The sequence below is a fragment of the Schistocerca americana genome, chromosome 8 (genome assembly GCF_021461395.2).
Source record: "Schistocerca americana isolate TAMUIC-IGC-003095 chromosome 8, iqSchAmer2.1, whole genome shotgun sequence".
Taxonomy (NCBI): Eukaryota; Metazoa; Arthropoda; class Insecta; order Orthoptera; family Acrididae; genus Schistocerca; species Schistocerca americana.
In genome coordinates this window covers 504,688,943-504,715,117 of record NC_060126.1, presented here as the reverse complement: position 1 = coordinate 504,715,117, position 26,175 = coordinate 504,688,943, and the positions used below count along the sequence as shown (strand labels likewise).

Here is a 26,175-nt window from a genome sequence, read left to right as displayed (position 1 = left end):
AAGAATTTGACTATGTTGCCTGATGCAAAATACATACTTCTTTACTTTGTAGATATTAAAGTTCCTCAAATTTACGGGGAAATAAAATATTGCTTGGAAATGATAATAGTGCAGATAATTTTACTATAGTTAGTTACTTTTTGCATGAAACACACTTCCCAACCATGGCAAGGCCCAATCATGCTCCTATTGAAAGTAAAGTATATTTTGCTTTCACACTTAAGTTTGCCACTGCTTTATTGCCTTTCCGAATTAATCTTTCCAGTCATAACTGTTCACAGTTATATATAGGTGACTTACCGAACGAAAGCGCTGGCAGGTCGATAGACACACAAACAAACACAAACATACACACAAAATTCAAGCTTTCGCAGCAAACTGTTGCCTCATCAGGAAAGAGGGAAGGAGAGGGGAAGACAAAAGGAAGTGGGTTTTAAGGGAGAGGGTAAGGAGTCATTCCAATCTCGGGAGCGGAAAGACTTACCTTAGGGGGAAAAAAGGACAGGTATACACTCGCACACACGCACATATCCATCCACACATACAGACACAAGCAGACATATTTTTTATATAATTTTTCCCACGTGGAATGTTTCCTTCTATTATAATAAAAACAGCCTAAATAGTAATATGTTCTACCAATGGAAGCAACTGAAAAGGATGACAATACTGTTTCATCCACTAATTTCATATACACTCCTGGAAATTGAAATAAGAACACCGTGAATTCATTGTCCCAGGAAGGGGAAACTTTATTGACACATTCCTGGGGTCAGATACATCACATGATCACACTGACAGAACCACAGGCACATAGACACAGGCAACAGAGCATGCACAATGTCGGCACTAGTACAGTGTATATCCACCTTTCGCAGCACTGCAGGCTGCTATTCTCCCATGGAGACGATCGTAGAGATGCTGGATGTAGTCCTGTGGAACGGCTTGCCATGCCATTTCCACCTGGCGCCTCAGTTGGACCAGCGTTCGTGCTGGACGTGCAGACCGCGTGAGACGACGCTTCATCCAGTCCCAAACATGCTCAATGGGGGACAGATCCGGATATCTTGCTGGCCAGGGTAGTTGACTTACACCTTCTAGAGCACGTTGGGTGGCACGGGATACATGCGGACGTGCATTGTCCTGTTGGAACAGCAAGTTCCCTTGCCGGTCTAGGAATGGTAGAACGATGGGTTCGATGACGGTTTGGATGTACCGTGCACTATTCAGTGTCCCCTCGACGATCACCAGTGGTGTACGGCCAGTGTAGGAGATCGCTCCCCACACCATGATGCCGGGTGTTGGCCCTGTGTGCCTCGGTCGTATGCAGTCCTGATTGTGGCGCTCACCTGCACGGCGCCAAACACGCATACGACCATCATTGGCACCAAGGCAGAAGCGACTCTCATCGCTGAAGACGACACGTCTCCATTCGTCCCTCCATTCACGCCTGTCGCGACACCACTGGAGGCGGGCTGCACGATGTTGGGGCGTGAGCGGAAGACGGCCTAACGGTGTGCGGGACCGTAGCCCAGCTTCATGGAGACGGTTGCGAATGGTCCTCGCCGATACCCCAGGAGCAACAGTGTCCCTAATTTGCTGGGAAGTGGCGGTGCGGTCCCCTACGGCACTGCGTAGGATCCTACGGTCTTGGCGTGCATCCGTGCGTCGCTGCGGTCCGGTCCCAGGTCGACGGGCACGTGCACCTTCCGCCGACCACTGGCGACAACATCGATGTACTGTGGAGACCTCACGCCCCACGTGTTGAGCAATTCGGCGGTACGTCCACCCGTCCTCCCGCATGCCCACTATACGCCCTCACTCAAAGTCCGTCAACAGCACATACGGTTCACGTCCACGCTGTCGCGGCATGCTACCAGTGTTACAGACTGCGATGGAGCTCCGTATGCCACGGCAAACTGGCTGACACTGACGGCGGCGGTGCACAAATGCTGCGCAGCTAGCGCCATTCGACGGCCAACACCGCGGTTCCTGGTGTGTCCGCTGTGCCGTGCGTGTGATCATTGCTTGTACAGCCCTCTCGCAGTGTCCGGAGCAAGTATGGTGGGTCTGACACACCGGTGTCAATGTGTTCTTTTTTCCATTTCCAGGAGTGTATAACTACACGCAACATCTGCAAATAAACCATATCATTTGTTCACTATTACTCTGCTTATTGACATAATACTTGCAAAAACATAAGTCATCACTTCGGTAAACTATTCAAGTTATTTTGGTGTCACACATCTACAAGGGAGTATTTTGTGCAAAAACTGAATGACGACTGTCCTCCTTGCATACTGGAATGTGACCAGTAGTATTTTGACATTGTAGAATAAAATAGCCACACAATACCTCTGCCAGAAATAGATATTCCCAGTTCCAAAACTACCAGAAAGCCAGGAATGCATAACATGTACCAGTTGCTACATCATACTACTATTGATAGTAGTGCCCTTTACAATGGTGATTAGGTTTCAGTATCCCATCAGAAGGTCGAGCAATAGCTGAAAATATTATGATTCATATTGTGGTTCTATGCTCAAAACCAAATAGCTTTTGTCTGAAACATGATTTAATTATCATGCCTGATAACAATGCAAACTGTAAGGAGTGAAAATTGAGTGACAATCATTTTTAATAGGATTCCCTATACTAATTACATGTGATCATACTACATAAAAAGTAAACCCACAAAAACTTTTGTGGAACTGCACTACATTAAAAATGCAAATTGTTGGCAATAATTTTACGCAATGTGGAGCACAAGAAAGTTCATCCCTTTTTCACTGACTGCAGTATCATTTCAGGTGAAATTAATATGATCCCATTTTTGTATGTGTGTGTGTGTGTGTGTGTGTGTGTGTGTGTGTGTGTGCGCGCGCGCGCGCCCGCGCGTGTGCGTTTTTCCACTGTAAGAAAAGCATATTATCTTATCTGATACTTATTAGTAAATTAGCAAGTGCAATTACATCATTTGTCCATCAGAAATGTGGAACAGAAAAATGGATATCCAAAAGTAATTATGCCCACCTGAAGATGTCCATCTCAAGTGCTGACATAGTATAAGCATTGAGGAATGATCGAAGGTCTTGATGTGGCCAACCTGCTTGCCTCCATGGTTCCAAACAACGTTCAACAAGCTCTACAAACAAACATCGGACCTCTCGTGTACGGTGAAGGCCTGCAGCAATACCCACCAATGCACGAGAATATGAGCGGAAGCTTGACTCCAGCTCATTGAGGGACCGTTCCAAGAGGACAGGCTTTAATCTCATCAGCACCAAACTGTTGAATGTAATCATACATAAATTTGAACAGCAGTATATGAATCAGCTCTGTTAATATCAATTTGTGTAAACATAAGATTCATACACACACATCAAAAAAGTTTTGCATCACCCCAGTTCCCAGAACTCCTGAACACACTGACTGTGGATATTGTATCACAGCCTCAGTCCCTTTGATAGTTCAGAGATGTCACTAAAACCTACCCAAACTTGTAAACAACCATGCATGAGCAGTGCCTATGAGACGGAGGGGGTCTGACAGCCGATCAGTTTCAGTCATTCCACCAGGAAGAAGGTACACAGCTCATCTTGCCTATAGTTCAACCATGCCAAGACGGTCAATACCGTAGTTCGATTGTGTCCGTACTGTTATTTTGTGCCAGGAAGGGCTCTCAACAAGGGAAGTGTCCAAGCATCTCTGAGTGAACCAAAGCGATGTTGTTCGAATATGGTGGAGATACAGAGAGAGAGGAACTGTCAATGACATGCCTCGCTCAGGCCGCCCAAGGGCTACTACTGCAGTGGATGACCACTACCTATGGATTATGACTCAGAGGAACACTGACAGCACCACAACCATGTTGAATAACGCTTTTCGTGCGGCCATAGGACATCCTGTTACGACTCAAACTGTGCGCAATAGACTGTATGATGCGCAACTTCACTCCCAACATCCACAGCAAGGTCAATCTTTGCAACCATGACACCATGCAGCGCAGCACAGATGGGCCCAAAAACATGCCGAATGAACCAATCAGGATTGGCATCACATCCTCTTCACAGATGAGTGTCGCATATGCCTTCAACCAGACGATCGTTGGAGGTGTGTATGGAGGCAACCCACTCAGGCTCAATGCCTTAGACACACTGTCCAGCGAGTGCAGTGTACCTGTGTATCACAGTTTGAAGGCGATTGATATTGACTTGGCTGGTCAGTTTAATAAACAGCAGTTGATTGGAGGTCCAAATGTTTTTCATGGACTTCATCTGAACTTTACCTGTGATGTACAAGCAGTGTTTGGAGGTAGTACCTGGATGACACTTGCTGTTGTATGGGGCAATCACGCAGATTATGGTGGCCTTGAAGCATTTCCAGATGCTAACATTTTGGCTTGGAAGACATGGAGTATAGCCGAGACTACAGGACTCTTGGCTAAACAGCCTTATGGTACTCTTTTTCCATGCCATTTGTTTTGACTACAAGAAGGAAGAAGAAGCTAAATGCTGATGAGTACATCTTTATATGGGCGAAAGTCGGCAATGGCAATTGTAAAGTAAAGATCAACGGTGATTGTATGATATATTATAGACAATAAAGACTTCCAGTCACCACGCGCTAGCACAGCGCCAGCGCGCTTTATCAGTCCCGACTGGCGTGACCGGAAACCAATTTTTCTGCAACACGGGCCTAGTAATACTAGGGCCCATGTTGCCCGGCAGCCTCGTCCAGTGGATAAGTCCCGTTCAAGGTCACCCGCCTAGCGTGCAACCAAGAGCGGCACGGCCACCAAAACAAAAAGTGAATAGATTTTTTTAATAAAAAAAGGGAAGGAGATAAGGAAAGGACAGAACACACTTTACTGTCTATAATATATCATACAATCACCGTAACGGCTGTACAATACACAAATGCCATCCTCCGACTGATAGTGCAACCATATCGGCAGCATATTGGCGAGGCATTTGTCTTCATGGATGATAATTTATGCCCCCATCGTGCACATCTTGTGAATCACTTCCTTCAGGATAACGACATCGCTTGACTAGAGTGTCCAGCATGTTCTCCAGACATGAACCCTATTGAACATGCCTGGGATAGATCGAAAAGGGCTGTTTATGGACGTGACCCACCAACCACTCTGAGGGATCTATGCCGAATCGCCACTGAGGAGTGGGACAATCTGGGTCAACAGTGCCTTGATGAACTTGTGGATAGTATGCCATGACGAACACAGGCATGCATCAATGCAAGAGGACGTGGAACTGGGTATCAGAAGTGCAGGTGTGTACAGAAATCTGGACCACCACCTCTGTAGGTCTCACTGTATGGTGGTACAACACGCAATGTGTGGTTTTCATGAGCAATAAAAAGGCAGGTAGTGCATGTTCATGTTGATCTCTATTCCAATTTTCTGTACAGGTTCCGGAACTCTCGGAACTGAGGTTATGCAAAACATTTTTTGACGTGTGTAGTTTGTAATTCTTACTATATGACAAAAACACATAAGTAAAACCTGAAAGATGGAACATATAGGAAGAGGGAAGCACAGCTGTCTACATTTAACATCTGTTAAAAGTTCTCTTATTTGTTAATAAACAATGATATATGAAAATATAACCACATACGTATTACATGGGAAAAACAGTGAGCAACTGACAGGTACCAAAACAAGAAAATCAAATTGAATACTGACTGCTGTTAGACTTTTGTTGCATCATTCACCAGTGCACACAAGTACACCCACACACATACAGTGGATGTTTTACCACATGGAAAAATTTTATGAGTATAAAAAGCTGCCTCAGTAGAGCAATGCTTTTGAAATCAAAACTTTAACCGAGCAAATACTCTATTGCTAGACAGCTGGATGACAACCCTCGAGTGCACTACCTAATCAAAAATTTTGAGAATATTGTAAGGAGTGAGACTGGTATTAATTTATTACTATTACTTAATATATTCATTAATAGTTATCAATATAACACATCTGCAATTTCTGCAAGCCACACAGTACCCAATTTACAAAGCATTCCTTACTAACCAGATAGGTAACATTGGAAGTGAGCATGAAAGTAAAATCAGAGAAATTTGAGGTCATGAGGGGCAGCTAACACACTGCCCCCCCCCCCCCCCCAAACTCTATTCATGAATGAAATAGTAGTCACCCACGAAGTAACCAGGTGACTTGCAGCACATACATGTAGATGTAAAACAAAAAATATTATTTGGTGCTAAAACGCAAGAAATTTTAAAGTACAGCACATTCTGTAGAATACTTTTAAACTTAGCACTCACAAAGTAAATCCACAGCAACTGAACTGCTAGCAACTAAACAAACCAAGTTATGAAATAAACATTAAGTGGCAATCATAATACTCTATAAGACAGATTAAGTTTTTATGTGGTACATGGTTTAGCACAAGCCTAATCTAGTTCCTGTTTAAGAAACAGGATGCACAAACTTACAACAGGACGCTCAAATAATAAAAACAGAAACAGCACATCACCTAGATGGGATGAATCACAATGAGCTTTCTGCAGAGTTTGATGAAGGACCCATTACCATTCTCGCTCTGTGTCAATGCAGCTTATACGAAACAAAAGGCAAAATTAGCCTATTTTGCAGGTTATACAAGCATTATTGTCAAGCTAATCAAAGAAGCATCCACAGGAAAAAAATTAACTATGTTTTTGTTCTGGTTATTAACTGGCTTTTAACAAATGAACTAGCTTTAAACTTCGGGGGAAAAAAAATACGGATCATCTACTTCTTACCGCAAAAAATACCCCATCTACTATGAATGTAGTTTGCCAACAAAAAATAATAAAAAGGCTAGAAATTATCACTCATGAAATTTTTTGTGAGTTATTGAGATATTCTCTTATACAATGCTTGAAGAAAAAATTATCGGTGCTTCCCTTTCGTGAGTCTAACTCCAATTCAGATAACAGTGCAATATTCAGCTATAAAACTCTTTGGCAAAAATGTATGACAGACGGTAGAAGTGTTTTCAAATGTAGACTCAAGTTATTACTCCTTAAGGAGTATGCTGATAAAATGGAGTGCAACTGGGACACACACAGTCCTCAGCATTCTGAAATGGATAGCTGACTATTGTGGCACATTAGCAACTGTGTTATATTCAGTTTCGAGATAGACTTAGGATACAACTGTAAAATTCATTCACTAAGAATATGGTACTCTTTAATTCACCTGGATTATTTTATTTTATTTTACTTTTTATTGCAAATAGGCCATCTGCGGACCACATTCCAATTTCAATTCTTCATTCTTTGTCCTTTTCTTTTCATCCAGTATGCCTTCATCTGTTCACAATGGTTCTTCTTTCTGTCTTCATACCATACTGAACAAGTCTTTTTAGCTACCATGCCTTGGAATCCTTTATTTTCAATACTCTTTCCTTACAGGCTTCTCTGTTGTTTATATCTTCTATTTTTATATTCTTTCTTTCTAAATCCTTTTTTAACTCGTTGGCCCAGCTTGTTGTGGACTTCTTACCCCACAAATATTTGGAAGTCTTATTAGTTAATAGCCTGTCTTGCATTCTAAATAGATGTCCAAAAAATATGAGTCTTCTTTTTCTCATTATTTTTGCAATATTTTTCTATATTTTGGTATATTTCAGCATTACTTTGTAATTTCCAACCTTCTGTTGTGTTTTCTGGTCCTAATATATTCCTTATAACTCACCTTTCTAGTACTTCTAATTCATCTAAATTATAGTTTAATACCATTTGCTTGCATATAGGTGTTCTGGCTTCACTACTGTGTTGTAATGCCTTATTTTCACATTTTTGGATACGCCCTTTTTATTCTAGAGATCTCTGATGATACCATATGCTCTCCCCATTTTATGCGACCTTTCCTCTATTGCAGATTTTTACAAAGCATTTTCTTGGATTATCTCCCCTAAATATTTAAATTTTCTTACCCTCTCTACTTGGCCAATACCTGTTTTCAGAAATTCTGCTCACCCTTAACGTTTGTTACAAAGTTTTGTATTTTCTGCAGAAATTCTTAAGCCAGTTCTGGAGGCTATTTCTTCCAGGAGAATTATTTGTGTTATTGCACATGCCACATTTTCGGAAAGTATAGCAAAATCATCTGCAAATGAAAGACAGTTGATTTTGACTTATAGGTTAGATACTGAGTTCAATGAGTTTTTCATTCCAAATTCTTACTATTTTCTCTAACACACTACTAAAAAGAATTGGAGTTATGCCATCACCTTGTCATACGCCTACTTTTATTTTGAAAGGTGCATGTCAGAAAATAGAACATGTTCTAGGATTTCTGTAAACACAGTTCTAATGTGCTATGGATAACAAATGTATCACAGTGTGTGATTCAAATGGTGAGACAACTGTGCCCATACTCCAAAGTTGAAGTACATAGGACAGTATGATTCTTGTGGACAAGACTTCTAAATTGCACACAGAGTCATCATAAAATCTTGGCGTTATATGGGCCAGATGTAAGGTCTCATTCAGTCATAGTGAAACAGTGCCAACAATTTGATTAAGGCCACATAGATGTAGGAGATGCTGATTGAGAAATCCAGATCTTGCACCACACAATTACTATCTTTTCAGCAAGCTGAAAGAAATTCTTTTTGGAAAGCTGACAGAACATTTGAGGGGAAAAAAATTTTGCAACAATGAGGATATTCACACAGCTCTGTAATCAAGAAGTGTATTTCGATTGTCGAAGAGCTGAGTAACTGATAGTATGTTTGTAGTGCTTCAAGAATTTCTGCATAAATTCTAGAATCACTCGGCCTTCTTCCGTCTAGAACACACAATATTTTAAATATAAGTGTGAGAGAGCCTATCTACTGTGAGTCGCCAGTATGTGTGTGCAGGTCCAAAGTGTGTAGTAAGAAGACCGTAGACATGGCGGTCGAACGGCATCGACAAGTATTTGCCAGTCGCACCATGGAAACCGTAGTGAAAGAACAAGGAGTGTTTATGTATTCTGTGCTGTTTTATAACTTTGACTTTTGTAGTAGGGAGAAAAAAAAACACAGTTGAAATATTGTTAATTGTTGTTTGTTTTGGGCATTGAGAGGATAAAACGTATGTTCAGATTCAGAATGAGAATGGACTTGGGTTTTAAGCCAACCTTTTCTTATGTGTAAATGAACTCTGGTTTTAACCTCTGGACACGTGAAGGGACTTACTTGATAGCGTTTGTTTATGTGGAGAATGAGTTTTGTAAAAGTTTGATGTTCAAATATACGTCGTGAAGTTAAGCAAAAGAAACTGTGCACGTCTGCTTATTTTTATAATTAGAAAGAATCTTGAGAAACTCCTGTTCCTAGCAGATACGCTTCAGAGAAGAAGAGAAAAGGGGGTTGCAGCAGCAGCAAGCTAACCAGCAAGGAAAGTCGGCTGACCATCTCAAGTCAGTCTGGTGTTAAAGAACTGGGATTTTGGTCACATACTTCACCACTTTAAGTTGTCCAAAGTGTTAGACATTGTGACTGTTGTTTACAGAGACTTGGTGACAACACTGAAATATAGCATCGTGTATCTGACTTGTCTATTTTAATTCACGGCTTGTTTTAAGACGTATATATTAATAAAACTGTTGTGCAAATAAAAAGGCACAAAGAAATCAACTTGCACTGAAATTTAATATCTGTGTTCTGTGGCTCTTGAGGGATTTAAGCCTGCAGTGATTAACCAATCACCTCCACACGAAGAATATATTCAATGCTATTAGATATCTGGTGAGATTAACAAGATGTAACTCAAGTCTAGAGGCATTCTGACACTGAAAAAGCATAGTAGATCCACAACTGAAAATAACAGTAATTAATCCTACTCTAGCAGTAATTAATCCTACTCACCAAGGAAATCTGTCTTTCTCAAAATATGGATTCTTGGTTGTGTGTCTTCCTCCTAGTGTAAATATCTTTTAGTCTCAACGAGACTTCTCTAAATGCACTAGGCAGCTTTTCAAAAAGTATTTTCTATGGTCAAGGATAAAATGATGGAAATTACAAAGTCTATGGAAAATGGACTACAAGGCCAAATATTCTGAATATACTTATTCATTATCAGACAAAACGGGCTGCAGGCTACTGTTTAGTTACAGAGTGTTTATCTTGCAGCCATCAGTCCGAAAACTAGTTTGATGCGGCTCTCGACATTAGCTTATCCTATGCAGGCCTCTTCCTCTCAACACAGCTGCTGCAACGCCATTTGAACCTGCTTACTGTCGTCGAGCCTCGGTTCTCCTCTTCAATTTGTACCCCTCACACTTCTCTCGATTACCAAATGTATAACTCCCTGGGCCTCAAGAGGTGTCCTATCAACTGATCCCTTCTTTAAGTCACAGTGTGCCATAAAGTTCTTTTTCCTCCAGTTTTATTCAGCAGCTCTTCCATGGTTAACCAATCTACCCATCTGATCATCAGAATTCTTCTGTAGTTAGTTACATTATCAGTAACAAACAGTTACAACTGTATCAGCACTGATGTCAGTAGAGATATACTTATAAACAAATTGTTGTAAAAACAATGTAGGAAAGGATAGATTGATACCTATAGGAAACATAACATGCTAAGTTGCAGACAGGCACAATCAAAAGTCACTTACTCATAAGATTTTGGCCACAACCTTCATAGGAAAAAGAGAAACATACACCATTCATTCACACAAGCAAGCACACCTCACGCATACATGATCACCAACTCTAGCGTCTAAGACCAGAATGCAACAATATGGAACGGGTGGGCAAGGTGAAGGGGACACGTTAGCAGTGCACGGGTGGAGGAAGAGAGGAGTGCTGCATGGAAGAATGCCAACAGGCATAGCATCACCACCTTGTGGGGCAGGGATGTGGGGAAAATGGAGTAAAAAAGGAGAGGAGTGGGGAAAGTGGGAGGGTGCACTGACAGAGACTGGCAAACAAAGAGGGTAGGAAATGAGAATGGGGAGGAGATGATAGGGCAGAGGAGGTGGAAACTGTTGGGTGGAGGGTGTGAGGACAGTATGTTATCAGAGATTGAGTTTGGGAGACGGCTTGGGTAGTGAAACTGCCATTGAAATCAACCATGTTATTGTTCAGCTGCATGTTGCGCCACAAGATGGTCTACTTTGCTCTTGGCCACAGTTTCGCAGTGGCCATTCATCCTGGTGGACGGCTGGTTGGTATTAATACCAATAAAATTTTTGATGAAGATCTTGGTCGAAAGCTTATTCATAAGTTCTTGATTGTGCCTGTCTGCAACTTAGTGTGTTATCTTTATGATAAATAGCAACCCTACATAGCTGATATTCCTATCTGGAGTTTTAATTGTTATAAAAATATTTTATATTATAAAATATGGGTTTTCTAACATCATACAAGAATGAAAATGTAGGAACAAACTGTATGTTACAACCAAAACCTCACCACAGGAATAAGGGAATTTCTGAGATATAAGTACCACAACAGTTACACTTACTGTCACAACAGTTATACTTACTGCTTATGTTCTTTCTCTTTATCCTGCAGGCATCTGAGTTCACGCAGGTCAAGCAAGAACTCTCTGTCTAGGTCAGTGTGATCATGTTCTGTCCCTGGATCTCGATATGTCCAGCTTCCCATGATAGCATGAGCACAGTGTTCAAAATCAGACAGTACTAGATGTTGCAGCTTGCGTTTTCCTGTCTCAAAGCGAGCCAGTCCTATAAAGACAACAGCAGCGTAGCGTCTGCAAATAAACACACAACTTACATCTATTTCAACACATCACAACGTTTGCTCATAATTCCATTAAATCACCTTAATAATGCTATAATCTAAGACTATAAAAAGTAAAACTAATTACTTTAATTTATTCTCATCATTTATCAACAAGCTTAAGATGAAAATGTATTCATGAGATCTACAAGAACATAGACAGTGGTACCTGATATTTGATAGTCTTAAACAGTTTCATTAAACAAAATATGTTCTTACACAACACCTGGTCAGGCATGTGACTGCATGCAGTTGTATGCATACGGAAGCCAATGTTTTGCTCTCAAGGGGAAGATGTTACAAAGTGGTTTAATGTTTTCTACTCATATTCCATTAAGTTGTCCTGTTTCAAAAAAACATCACCAACACGAACTCATATTTTAAGAAGGAAATAGCACACTCGCAAAATATCAGCCCCATAAATTGATCCCGCACAAAAATTTGGACCATAATTCAGACAATAAGCAGTTATGACCTCGTTCAAGTACAGATTTTAAACATTAAATCAAACAATGGAAACTCCAGGTAGGAGTATCAGCAATGTAGGAAAAGATAGATTGCTACATGTCAAATTGCAGGCAGGCACGATTAAAAGACACTCACATGTAGGTTTCAGCCACAGCCTTCGTCTCTCTCTCACACACACACACACACACACACACACACACACACACACACTCAAGCAAGCACAACCTCCCGCGCAAACACGAATTCTGGCCCTTGATGGTGGAGTAGGCGGTTGTGTATGTGTGAGGGGTGTTTGCTTGGTTGCTTGCTTTTGCTCGTGTGTGTGTGTGTGTGTGTGTGTGTGTGTGTGTGTGTGTGTGTGTGTGTGTGTGTGTGTGTGTACACTAACAAAGGCTGTGGCCAAAAGCTATATGGGAGTGTCTTTTAATCACGCCTGTCTGCAATTTGACGTGTATTCTTTACGTTAAGTAGTAATCTATCTTTTCCTATATTGTAGATTTTAAACTATCATGCGCACAGGTTGTTTGTCATTCACTCCACCCCACTGCAGTCACCGAGCAGGAAGTACTGTGCAGCGGAGTATGAGGTTTGTGAAACTGATAACATACTTTCTTCAGTGTGTCAGAGTGTGCAGTTTCTAGCTATAGCTGGTGCCAGAGAGCTCTCTGCTTTGAAAATTTGTATGTTGTGATTCACGAACGCAGTGTAAATGAATGAAACAAATTAATGTGTCACTGAGGAAATGGCATAGCTCTGTTTGATTGCTAACATTGTTGTTGTGGCTTACTTTATTTGGATTTTAAAGCTAGCACAATTAAAGTGAAGTACATTTGCAGGAGATGCGCTTTTCTCCAATGTAATAGGCATGATTAATTGTAAATTGAAGAGCATTAACTTTATTTCATAACAATTCAGTTGTTTAGGTTTACTCATTTTAATTTTTACATGCCTGTATCTTTAAGGTCAAGACCTGCAGTTCAAGAAAAAATTAATAAGATGATAGACAATCAAATCATTGAACACAGTGTAAGTGGTTACTAAAATCCACTGTTGGTTGTTAAGTAAGGTAGCAGAGTGTTCCTGGTCTTACAAGTCAGATGTACATACTCTCAATAAACGTATTGAAACTGAAAGAGTCAGACCTATGTGCATTGATGAATTGCTAGCTAGGTTTGAACAAGCCAGATATTTCAGTTCACTGGATTTGACAGTTGGATACTGGCAAGTAAGGTTATACAAAAAAGTTGAAAGACTACACAGTTTTCTTGTTTGACTGAAACCTGTATCATTTCAAAGTACTGCCTTTTGGGTTAAACATTTCACTTTCAGTATTTATTCATGCTTTACATGTAGCTTTGGGGAAAGACTTCTTACAAGAACGATTATCTATGTAGATGATATTTTAATACTGTCCAAGACATGGGAAGAGTACTGTACTCTAGTAACAAAAACACAGCAAAAGGTTTTGTGAGAAAGGTATTACTACTAAACTGTCCAAATTTCATGCTGGTAGGGAGGAATTAATGTTCTTAGGACATATCATACATGTACATGGAATCAAACCTGACCCTGAGAGGATAAGGGCTACAAACAATTACACTCTTTCCTTGAACTAGAAGGATTTTTATCGTAGGTATGTACATGGCCAGGTAATGAACAATTCTAGACTGTTAACATTATTAAGGCAAAGAGCTAAACAGACATGTGACAAAGGGATATCAGAAGCTTCTTAGAATATTGAAGAAGCATTAGGGAATGTGTCCATACTGTAACATCCTATGATGCATGAGCCATTTAAAATATCAACGAACATATCAGAATATGGTGTCGTTTCTGAATTATTTCAAGGGTAATAGAATCCTGAAACTGGGTTGCATAAAACTATCATTTTAACAGTAAAAGTCTTAATAAGCATGAATTAGATTACACAGATGTGGAAAAGGAACTACTAGTTATCATATGGAGTATTCAAAGATTCCAAATGCTTGTTTTTACAAGAATTCCAAATAGAAATTTAATTACATATTGGGCTCTCAATACAAAGTTCCCGATGTGTGGTCAAGATTTAGGTGTCGATGAGATGCACTGAAGGACCTGGTGTCATTTTTGCAATCATTTTCTAACCTTAAATTATACTAATGACAAATTCAGTGCCCTAGCCTTAAGAATAAAGCAGGGTATAAAAACAGAGGAATATTTTAGTATTAAATTTCAGCAATGTGAAAAGGCATTGTTGTTACCAACTGAGGCAGCATTATGGATGATAACTGATGGTATCTTGTTCTGGAGATTTAATACTACTTTACCTAGTTCAAAACTGTGCATACCTCAAAGTGTTGAAAAAGATCTAATATGATTTATTCATACGGATATGGACATTTTGGTATTCCTGAGGCATATGAATAAATTTTGTTACTTCAAGCACTTGAGCCCAAAAATAGTAAAACTACTATGATCTTGTAAAATATCTCAAAAGATTAAAGATGTTACGTGATTTAACCGCTGCTGATGTCACTTACATCTATTATCCTATCAAACAAGCTAACCCAGATATAGTAATAAAATGTTTCAGATACTATTTCAAAGATTTAGGTAAGCCTCATCGATTCTTCACAGATAAAGGATCACAATTTACAAGCAATAGTTTCAAAGAGCTTCTAGTATGGAAGGAATAAGACATATAGCTATTCCAAAAGATCAGCTGTAATCTAACCCTTGTGAACAAGTAATGAAAGAGTTTTAACACATGTGCAGAACACATTGGTCTAACAAGTGTAAGCCAGGGGCTCAGTTGATTCTTGACTTCCAAACTATTTTGAATTAACAACTCCATATGTCTACAGGCTTACCACAGGTAGAAATTGTGAATAAAACTTTCATTGGTGAACCAATACTGAAGCTGTTTAAGTGACGAACTTCAATAGAAACTGAAGTAGAAGAACAACAGAACACAGTGAAGAAAATTTACAAAATCAAGCAGACAGTACATTACAAAACTTCAACAAAACAGCAATTACACCTGCATTCCAGGTTAATGACTGGAATTTAAAAAAGGAAACCAGCAAGTTTTTCCACACTACAGGGGGGCTCAAGGTGCGGGGTCTACCTCATCCAAAAGCAGTTTTCTTAGTAGATCCAGAGACTGGTCAAGAAAAAGGATTATACAATAACGACATGTTAAAGAAATTCATATCCCCAGAGAATCTGTGATCTTTGCAGATTTGGAAGGTTGACATCTGTTGGGTGTACCGGTTAACTGTAGCAGCATTCCATATTTTGTTTTCCCTGGAGCAGTTTCTTCCACCCTTACTTTCCTGTTGACTTTAACATAAATTCATCTCCTACTGCCCTGTCCTTGAAGTAAATACACCTTATGAAGGTTCTATATAGACCTAGAAAGTGTCAGGTAACAATACATGTTAGGTACATCAACTAAAAAGTGGGAAGACAGAAAAGGAAACTATTCCCTAAATGGAGTATGACGCACTATCATGCAGATGAGACAGAAGCTTTTGGCAAGTTAACTGCTTTGCTGCTGTGGCTAAGACTATGTTTCACTTAGGTGAACACGAAGACTAGCTGGAGCGGCATGCAGGAATGTTGTTAGTAACAAGTAGAAAAACAAACATACGAGGAATAACATGAGAGAGGGCTCATAACTGGATGATTTAATGGAATATATGTACCTTATGGCATTGCAAGAAGCACAGGTGAAAAGAAACAGTAAAGAAAAATACATCTGGAATGACCAAGTAGATTCGATATGCTACTGAGAAACATCGTCACTGGGAGGGATAAAGTAAGAGTCAGAGGCTGTGCATACTGTTAAAGATTTGAGATGGAGCATACCTTGTTTTAAAAAGGTATCGGAGAGGAGAAGGACAGGTGAACCCAGGGAAGAGAGGCTCTAATCCTTGGTCAGGTGAATCCATAGATAGAATGACCAGTGACGAAAAGGTATTTACACAGTATCTGCCAATAGGAGAAGGCATAAGGCAGCTCTTCCAGAGGTAAGAAGCTGTACAGTGACTATTAGTCACACTAGCAGTGCTGTCAAAAATAGTTAAAGCCAATCAGACTTACCTGGGCACTGATGATTCTTTGCATTTACATTTCTGCACACATTTGACTTACCACAGATCTGAGATTTGAAATTACGGAGAGTGGTTCAGGTTAAAATATCAGCACAAATTCATTATGGTAAAGATGAACCTAAACATTTTCTATCTCAATAAATTTGAGAAATTTATGCTGTTATGATCAATTCATTAAAAACAATGTAAATGCTGTTACTTTTGAGTAAGGGCACTGCAATAATGGTACAATACGATCAAATAGGGCAAATACCTCTTGTGTATCGAACTACGAAAAGGAAATAATGTATGTATAAAATAATTAGGTGATAGTATGAATGAAAATTCAATACAAATAGAACAATAAACTGTGAAAAGGGAAAGTCATTGACTACATTATAGCATGCAAGGCCCAAGTGTATGGTTGAAATGGACATAAGCCAGTATTTTGAATGAAGTGAGTAAGTCTGAAAGGAGGCTATTGAAGAGACTATCTTTTAACTAAGACAGCTGAAATACATCATATTTTTCTAAAGTGAAAATGCAAAGTAGAGAGCTAAACTTCCGTGAAATAAAAAAAAAAGGGGGGGAGGGGGGGGGGGGGGAATGTATGTGAGAAATGATGAATCAAGGCATATCTTACAAAGAAAAGGAATAGAGAATGTGATGGTGTTTTTTGTAATATGCATAGATATGTAAGTAGATACACTGTGGATGGTAGCTGTCACGTTTATCCTAGGAAACCTAATATTCATTAATTAAAAAGGACTGAGAGAAAAGAAATATACTCATATACTTGTTTTTGTTGTTTGAAGAAATAACAATGAGTTTGGTCTCAAGGGGCATTAAGTTTAAATAATAATAACTGAATGAAAGTTAAAATTGTTGTTATTTAGTGAATAATAATAGCAAATATCTTAAGGGAGGGCACTATCATATCTGGTAAAGTACCAATGGTTGCAGGTGACAGAATGGCAGTTCTTTTTTTAGGATAGGGAGGGTGAAACAAACGATGTTCAGAGACAGGTTGAAAATGACATTCATGCCGATAAAACAGGCAACCAGGAAGCAAAGTCTAGTATACACAATTGATTCAAGCAACCCCTAACTGGAACTGTAGACGTTCAGAAATTGACAGAAAAGTTAGGTCCATCCAGTTGCAATTATGCCAATTCATGAAATCATTTATCCTTATTGCACCAGAATATCCAAGGTCTGAGGGGTAAGCCTAATGAGTTCAAAATTGTTAAAGGCTTTCGTGGCCACTTGTTGACAGACTGCCTATTGGCTTCTGTCTCGGGTTCTTCAGCAGACGTTCATCTAATGTGCAAGTCTCACCACGAGCTATTTCACGTGGAATGGCGATTTCTATGAACAGCTGGAAGGTGTCGCCATGGGTAGTCCTCTTAGTCCAGTGGTGGCCAACTTCCTCATGGAACAATTCAAAGCACAGACACTGGACTTGGCGACTTGCAAACCTAAGGTGTGGTACAGGTATGTCGATGATACTTTCGTGGTATGGAGCCATGGTGAAGAACAGCTCGGTGACTTCACTTGAACAGCCTCCATGCCAACATAACATTTACCATGGAAGTAGAAAAGGACAAGAAACTGCCGTTTCTAGATGTGCTGGTCACAAGGGACGGCGAAAACCTGGGACACAGCGTGTATCAAAAACCGATACACTTGGACCGATACTTGCACAAACTGTCAAACCACCACCCAAACCAGAAAAGAGGCATGATTAGTACGCTCGTAAAGAGAGCTGGATCAATATGTGAGCCGCAACACCTCAAACGAGAAATGCAACACCTGGAAACTGTCCTGAGGAGCAATTATATTAGAAGTGCAACATAGCCAAACACTCTGTGAAGTAAGGAACGAGAAAAAGAAATGTTGGGTATGGCCTTTCTGCCATACATTCCCAGAGTGACGGACAGAATCGGTCATATAACATGGCGTAAAGACGATTTTCAAACTGACAAGGAAGATCAAAGAGTGTCTTAGATCGGCAAAGGAGAAAAGAGACCCACTTGTGATGTCGGGAATATACCGTATACCATGCACATGCGGAAAAGTTTATGTCGGAATGACTGGACGATCAATTAACACCAGGATCAAAGAGCATAAGTGACATTGCAGATTGGGGCAGGTGAAGAAATCGGCCGTGGCAGAGCACGCACTGAATGAGACCGGCCACCTAATAAAATTCGCCGACACAGAAGTTCTGGCTGTAGAGAAGCACTATCACACGCGCTTGTTCAGAGAAGCTGTAGAAATACAAAAACACGCGAACAGTTTCAACAAGAAAGAGGGAAGCCTTAAGATAAACGGGTCCTGGCTTCCCGTACTGCAGCGAACAACTGTTGCAGGTAGCAAGAGGAGAACCGCACCGGAAATGACCGCGGAGAAGCCCTCGGACGTTGGCGCGCCAGGTACACATAGTCTGCGACAGCGAGCTCAGCTCCAGTTCACCACCGGCAATGGAGGGTGAAGCTTTGACAATGCCAGCCACTCGTGCTGGCGAAATGTCAGAAAAATCATTAGATGAACGTCGGCCAAAGAACCCGAGACAGAAGCCAATAGGCACTTAATGAGTTGCTTATCTGTATTGAAAAATTAGAACCGAGCAACTGCCTCTCTGAAAATCAGGTGACCACTGATACTTGTACATTAGATGTTACAGGACTTAAGTCAACCTTGTACTTCTGTAGAGAAAATATGGAGAAAGAAGAAGTTGCCACATTTGTCAGAAACTGTTTTAATTTGCCACATTTGTCAGAAACTGTTTTAATTTCAAGAATACTGATATTAATAAGTTTTGCTCGGAGCAGCACTTAGAAGCTTGCACTACAGAAGTGGTATTTCATAGTAGGTCCTTTATAATAGTAAGTACACCAGAGCAGCCTTAGGAAACTTAACCCACTTCATACAAAATTGGAAGCTCTGTTGTCCCATCTCAGAGTAAAAAAAACAAGGAAACAGTGGTTTCTGGTGATCTGAATATGTATTTATTGAAAAGCTGTGTCAGTGAGCAATTGTTGCTATCAGTAACACTGTTATTCAATTTAATTCCAACTGTGAACTTTGCAACTAGGGTATGTAAATGCTCGGAGACTGTTATTGATAATAACTTTGTACAAAAATCTAGGGAAAAAAAGTTGCATCACAAAACCAATAGTAAATGGGCTATCTGATCATGTCATTCAACATCTTATTTTAAATGTTGAAACTTGTCAGGACATAAAATATATTAAATCTGAGTACCAGAGGCTCATAAATCAGTCAAAAATGAAGAATTTTAAGAGGTTTCTCAACAACATGACCCGGATAGATGTTTACAATACTTCCAATTCAAATGGAAAATACAAAGCATTCATTAATAAAGTTACTTCCACATCTGTTTTCCCCTAAACGTAAAACAAATCAAACAGAAGCCTAAAAATAAACCATGGAATACACAAGGAATAAAGGTCTCATGTGGAACAAAAAGGAAACTATAGCTACTGTCCAGGAACAGCTCTGATGTTAGCACTGTAATGTACTACAAAGATTACTGCAAAATACTGAAGCAAGTAATCCAAAATCCAAGCATCTTTATTACGAGAAAAAGACAATTACACCAGGCAACAAAATATATGGGTTACTGTAAAAACAGAGACAGGTGGGCCCAGAAAGGAAGTGGAACAGTTAGCTCTAAAAACGAATGAGACATTGGTAACAAATCCATGTAGTGCTGCAAACCTCTTACACAAGTACTTTGTTTCTGTTACAGACGGCATGTGTTTATCAAGTTCAGTAAACAATGCAAAGTAATATCTGAGACCAGTCTCTACAAATAACTTCAGTGAAATGAAAACAACACTCACTTCTCCCAAAAAAGTAGCATCCATCATAACAGCCTTAAAACCAAAGTATTCTTGTGGTTAAAATCAAACAATGGAACATTCAGGATGGAATGTAACAATATTATGAAAAGGAAAGTTGTTATTCACCATACAGCAGAGATGCTGAGCCACAGATAGTCATAACAAAAAGGCTTTTTGTTGTGCTATCTGCGACTCAGCTCTCTGCTATATGGTGAATAGCAACTTTCTTTTCATAATATTCCAGCGGTTATGTTAACATATCAGTGAAGTTAATCGAAGAATGTTCATGTGAGTTGAGTTCTATCTACAAGTTATTTGTGGAATCAGTCTCTTATCACTGGAACATTTCCAGACTGGCGAAAATATGACCAAGTTAAACGCCTTTACAAGAAAGGGGATGAAGAGATACCATTAAACTACTAATCAATTTCCACTTTTGTCGGCTTTTCCAAAAATATCTGAAAATGTGTTCAGCCATCTTACGCATCTGACTGCAGATAATACACTATCTAAGTCACAGTTTGGGTTCCTTAAGGGTTCTGATATAGAGAAGGCTATCTACATGTGCAGTGAGCACATACTTAATTCATTAGGTAACAAATTAGAGCTATTGGCATTTTCTGTGACATGTCAAAAGCCTCTTTAGTAAATTAGAATATTACAGTGCTGCAAAATGATTCAGGTGGTATTTAACTAATGGGAAACAAAAGGTGTTGCAAAATACCTGTGGAGTATGCAATCAATCTTCATCTGATCGGGAATTAATTACATGGAGTGTTCCTCAAGGTTCCACATTGGACCCATTGTCTTTTCTTGTGTATGTTAATGACCTCTCATCTGTTATGTTGCCAGATGTTATGTTTATTTTGTTTGCAGATAATACAAACATTTGCAATAAATAGCAAGTCAAGTACAGATTTAGAAATGGCTGCTAATCAAATTTTCACTGACATTAATAAATGGTTTAATACTAATTCACTTTCATTAATCTTTGAAAAGAACCACTATATGCAGTTCAGAACTTATAAGAGATTTCCTTCCAGAACATGTATAACATACGAAGACATGCAGACAGAAAAGGTTGACAGTGTTCAATTTCTGGGATTACAACTCAATTATAAATTCAATGGGAAGGGCATAGCACAAAATTGCTGTAGCATCTGAAAAAGTCTATTTGCAATGCAAATGATGTCAGATGTAGGAGGTATAAATATATAAAAACAACATACTTTGCTTATTTTCATTCTGTTGTGACATATGGGATCATATTCTGGGGTAAGTTGTCAAACCAAGCAAAAGTTTTTAGAGGCAAAAAGCATGTAATAAGACTAATTTGTGGTGTAAATTCAAGAACATCATGTAGAATTCTATTTAAGGACCTGGGCGTTCTAACCACTGCTTCTCAGCATATTTGTTCCTTAATGAATTTTTTTACAAATAATATTTCACTGTTTCCAATCAACAGCTCAATAGATAATATCAATACTAAAAATACGAACAATACACATAAAGACCTAAAATCCCTTACCTTGGAAAATAAAACGGGTCGAATATTCACGAGCACACATTTTCAATAAATTGCCAGCAACCATTAAAAACTTGGCTTCAGGTAAAGCAGCACAGTTTAAACAGAGTCCGAAAGATTTTTTGGTACACAATTCCTTTTACCCTATAGATGAATATCTTAAGAAGGACTGTTACATCAGCTTCAGTAAAAATGGCTGTTAGACTTCAGTTTTGACAGTACTTCATCACAACAGTCAATATTAGGTTATTTTGTATTTGATAAATTTATTAGAAGTCCATAACTATGTTTCATTCTAACAGTGTATTAATTCTGTAAATATTAGCAGTTCCTGTTTACTGTAATGTATTCACGTACCTTTACAATCTCCTGACAAGTGATCAGGGAAATGAGTATTATATTCAAATGTTCTGTGTTTCTTGTGTTATACTTTCTGACACGTTCCATGCCCACAAGAATCATCTCACTTTTGGGTCTATAGAACAGAAACTGAATCTAACTTATCTTAGACTATGTCATAATTAGTCAAGTAAGTTTGATTACACAACACCTTTTATCGGAGTGGAGGCCATCTGTAGTGTAACGCTTCGATTCTGCGGAATAATGTGTTCCACTTCTAACCACCTAGGCCAACAAAAGATGTTCATGGAAACCTGAAATGTTATTTAGATACGTGTTAAGTGTGGAATATCCCACTGTGTGTGCTCTGGTTTGCTATATGTGCAGGTTTAGTGTAAACAGCATCAGCTCAGAACATCAACAAAGCGCAAAGGTGAGTGCACGTCTCCAGCTGCTGCAGAATCCCACTTCTGCTTTGGTGTTGCGAATTGATGGTGCCTTGGATGCAATGGAGCAAACGGCACGGGCAATAATGTCAAGGGCAGAACAGCTGAAGAGATGGTAACTGTCATTCTGTATTGTCAAATCATTACGGCAAAACACATAATGATCTATTTCTGATCTACAAGCTGTGCTAGATCTGTATCACCTGCAACTGTAAATGAGTTGCATTATTAGTTTAAATAAATCAGAGCTCTCTTTCAGCACCCACCCACCGCAGAAGATGATGAACTGTCACATCAAGGTCTGGTGGCACTGCATAGCAGGTCTAGTACAGCAAATAACTTCAAAGATGGCAACTGCAAAACATTTGTAAGATAAAAGTTGGCACATTCATCATGCAGGTGACAGATCTTGCATGGAGTGGAACATAACATACCAAAAACCATCCATATGTAACAATTCAACCAGAGCAAGGACTGTACCCACTCCAATTCCATCACCTCGATTTTATTGTCAAGTTCACTAAAGACGACGTTCGTATTAAGAGCACAAACAACATTGTGGCCGATTTTCTCTTTCGCATAAACATTAACACTGCAACAATCGGCATCAATTATGAAGAGCTCACTGTAGGGCAACACCAAGGCCCACAAATAGAGGAATTACTACAAGACGCTGCTACAGGGCCTAAATTAGAGCATGTGATGGTTCCTGGAACTCCTACTTGGTTATGGTGTGATGTCCCCCAAAACTGGTTGCATACAGTAGACCCACAAAAATTTTGGAACACCATTTACAACAATCTGCACAATGTATCTTACTCAGGAGTAAGACCAGACAAAATTAACAACATAACAGTTTGTCTGGCCAAAAGTGAGGATGGGCTACAAGTTCTGGAGCCATGAGTGGATTAGCTATCAACAAAATAAAGTAGGCTGCTACATGTTCCCCAGGCGTGGCAAATATCAAATACCAAAAAGGCGATTGCAACATGTTCATTTTGATCTCGTAGGACCTCTGCCGGAATCAGAAAGTTATTGCTACATACTCTCAACAATAGGTCACATTACTCTCACTGGTTTGAAATGGTGCCACTAGCCACTACTACAGCCAAAACAATGGCAAAAGCATTCCCGCTCTAACTTTAGTCCATTTTGTCTGTGCAGTCTGTATTGCAACGGGCCTAGGCCAGCAGTTCCAGTCCCTCCTGTTTATAGAATTATGCAACCTTTGTAGTGTCCAGAACGTCAGGATGAAAGCTTACCAGCCTCAGACAAGGGTCTCATAGGACATTGGCACAGTACCTTAAAGGCAGCAATTGTGTGCCATAAGCAGCAATGGGCAGAAGCCTTGTCATGAGTACTCCTAGGTATTAGAACAACTTTCAAGAAAAACTTACAGGTGTCATTAGGCCTCAACATTCCGCCAGAATTTGTCACACCTGCAATGTTACCAATTGCTGCTGATTGAGAGCTACCTGTTTTGGCCAATGAGTTAAATAGCATATCCCACTTATATGTACCCTGCCTCTGCACCACATTGCTGAACATGTCTTCAGTACATTGGCAGACCATAAATACATTATATTCAGGAATGACACGATCTGCACAGCATTACACAAATTCTTTTGTGTGTCCTGCATCCCTCAACTTCCTTATACAAGACCCCATCCAACCTGCAAATGAGGAGATCATACATTTAAGTTCCTGCTACATGGGAAGCCTTTTATGGTCTCATTACAACTATTAAAACCCAGCTGGGTCCCGCAAACATGTCAGTGAGCAATATGGAAACTACAGTATCAGCTGACCAACGTCGTCAAAGGAAGTCACAGTAGTTCTACAGCTTCTGAGACAGAATACACTCACCGTAACTATCACTCAGGTTATGGGCTAGTCCACAGGACTCCTCACTACCTCTGTCAACATCATCGCCCTACAGGGACACCAAACTACCCTGTTACGCATGAGAAACAACCAAGTTGTTCTGTGCAAGCAGTCATCCTGAACAACTGACCACAATAAGATGCCAAAGAAATAGTCCAAGCGTGGTCTGCTTTGCAGCCTGCCACAGCACAACTATTCAGGCTCAGATGGCTGAGTGAAGAGGACGTGGAAGTTCCAAAGCCATCACCAGTCTTTCCTGTTGATGCTCCATGGACTTCACCCTCTGAGCGACAGCTTATTGTGTACAAGTTCAGTGTAATTATAACTGTTGCACATTCCTGGGGTTTAATCATATCTTCGGAGTGTTGCACGAGAATTCAGTTTGTTCTTAACTGTTCAATAACGTGAATTTCTTTGTACATGTGCTCCAAAATTCTATGAGAAAATACTGTTAATACTGTAGCTGCAACCAATGTATCATTCCTAGTACCTACCTACCTGGAATACAAAAGTGTGTTCAGTCCGTGGCATTTATGAGCTTGCATGATGAAACAGTGTCATTTCCATGATATCACAGGTCTTGTGTTGTGACTGTGATTTTTTGAAGAATAAGTACACACATAACTTCGATCAGTCAGGCATCAAAGTAGAAAGCTATCTTGCAATTCCTTGGTCCCTAGACACTGTCATGCTTACACAATCAAACAAATTCACTTGAGAGAGAGAGAGAGAGAGAGAGAGAGAGAGAGAGAGAGAGAGAGAGAGAGAGAGGGAGAGAGAGAGAGGGGTGGGGGGGTGGGGGGGGAGGGAGCTCTTATATGTTTGTAACATCTAATGCACTTTTCAAAAGAATTCTGGGAACATGTTTGTCAACGTCCCATGTATTAAATCTATTTTGAAACAAGGTGTACCTGTGGTCTTACTGCCTGGCTTGAGATCTTCACTTTCAATGTAGGCAATAATTAAAATCTTTCACCACCTATAGGCTGTGTTGTGCATTACCATGTTAGGTAATCCCTCAAATGGAAGTAAGTACCAGTGTCGGAGAGTTTTTTAGTGAGGTACATAGAAGGCAGTTGTCATTTGTGCGCGTTGTATTCAACCAAGCACATGCAATGTGACATCTTAATGCAGTACAAGTTGCAAGGACAGTCAGTCTGATCCAAAAAAGAGTCGATTTTCAGCCATGTTGCTGCAGTTGCCAGTGCCTCTCCATGTGTCACGCATAGGCTGTGGACACACCACAGGGAGACAGGTCAGTACACAAGATGGGACACCACCAGAACACTGCAAGAGGCTCCTAGAAGAGCCACTGTGTCTGATCAGACTGTCATGAACAGCTTATGAGAAAGGACTCTTACGACCCAGACATCCTGTTTGAGTATCCTACTTGACACAATGTCTTGCAGCTCACCTTAAGTTCTGCTGCATCCATGTGAACCGGCAACTTCTTCACCGGTGAAACATGTCATTCACAGAGGAGTCCAGATATTCTCTGCTTTGGCTACCTTACCACCAGGTAGTACTGCAAGTAGATCCTGTTGGACCATGTGGTGGTGTTGTCTGTGTAGCAGGCATCAGCAGTGATGTCTTGTGAAGCCTGGACATTGAAGTAATGGAATGGCTGGTGGTGAGTTCCAACCTAAACCCCATCATGCATATGTGGGACACATTTGATGGCCATGTTCATAGTTTCCCTGTTCCACCACAGACTCTCCAAGAAATCTCATGGGCTACCAATGAAGAATAGTTATTGATACCACAGGGTGGCATCCACAGACTTAGACGGAGCATGCCGCATAGGTAT

The 26,175-nt window shown here is 40.0% G+C and overlaps 1 protein-coding gene across 1 annotated transcript in view; it reads right to left on the bottom strand.

Annotated features, from left to right (window-relative positions):
• The window catches only part of LOC124544906 (acidic fibroblast growth factor intracellular-binding protein), a 92,880-nt gene that overhangs the window by 23,447 nt on the left and 43,258 nt on the right, over positions 1–26,175 (bottom strand). Inside the window, exons 6-7 of the mRNA XM_047123639.1 lie at positions 11,508–11,735; positions 3,034–3,288 (exon numbers count right to left, since the gene is read on the bottom strand). Of these exons, the coding sequence (XP_046979595.1) occupies positions 3,034–3,288; positions 11,508–11,735 (483 nt within the window). The remainder of the gene's footprint in view (positions 1–3,033; positions 3,289–11,507; positions 11,736–26,175) is intronic.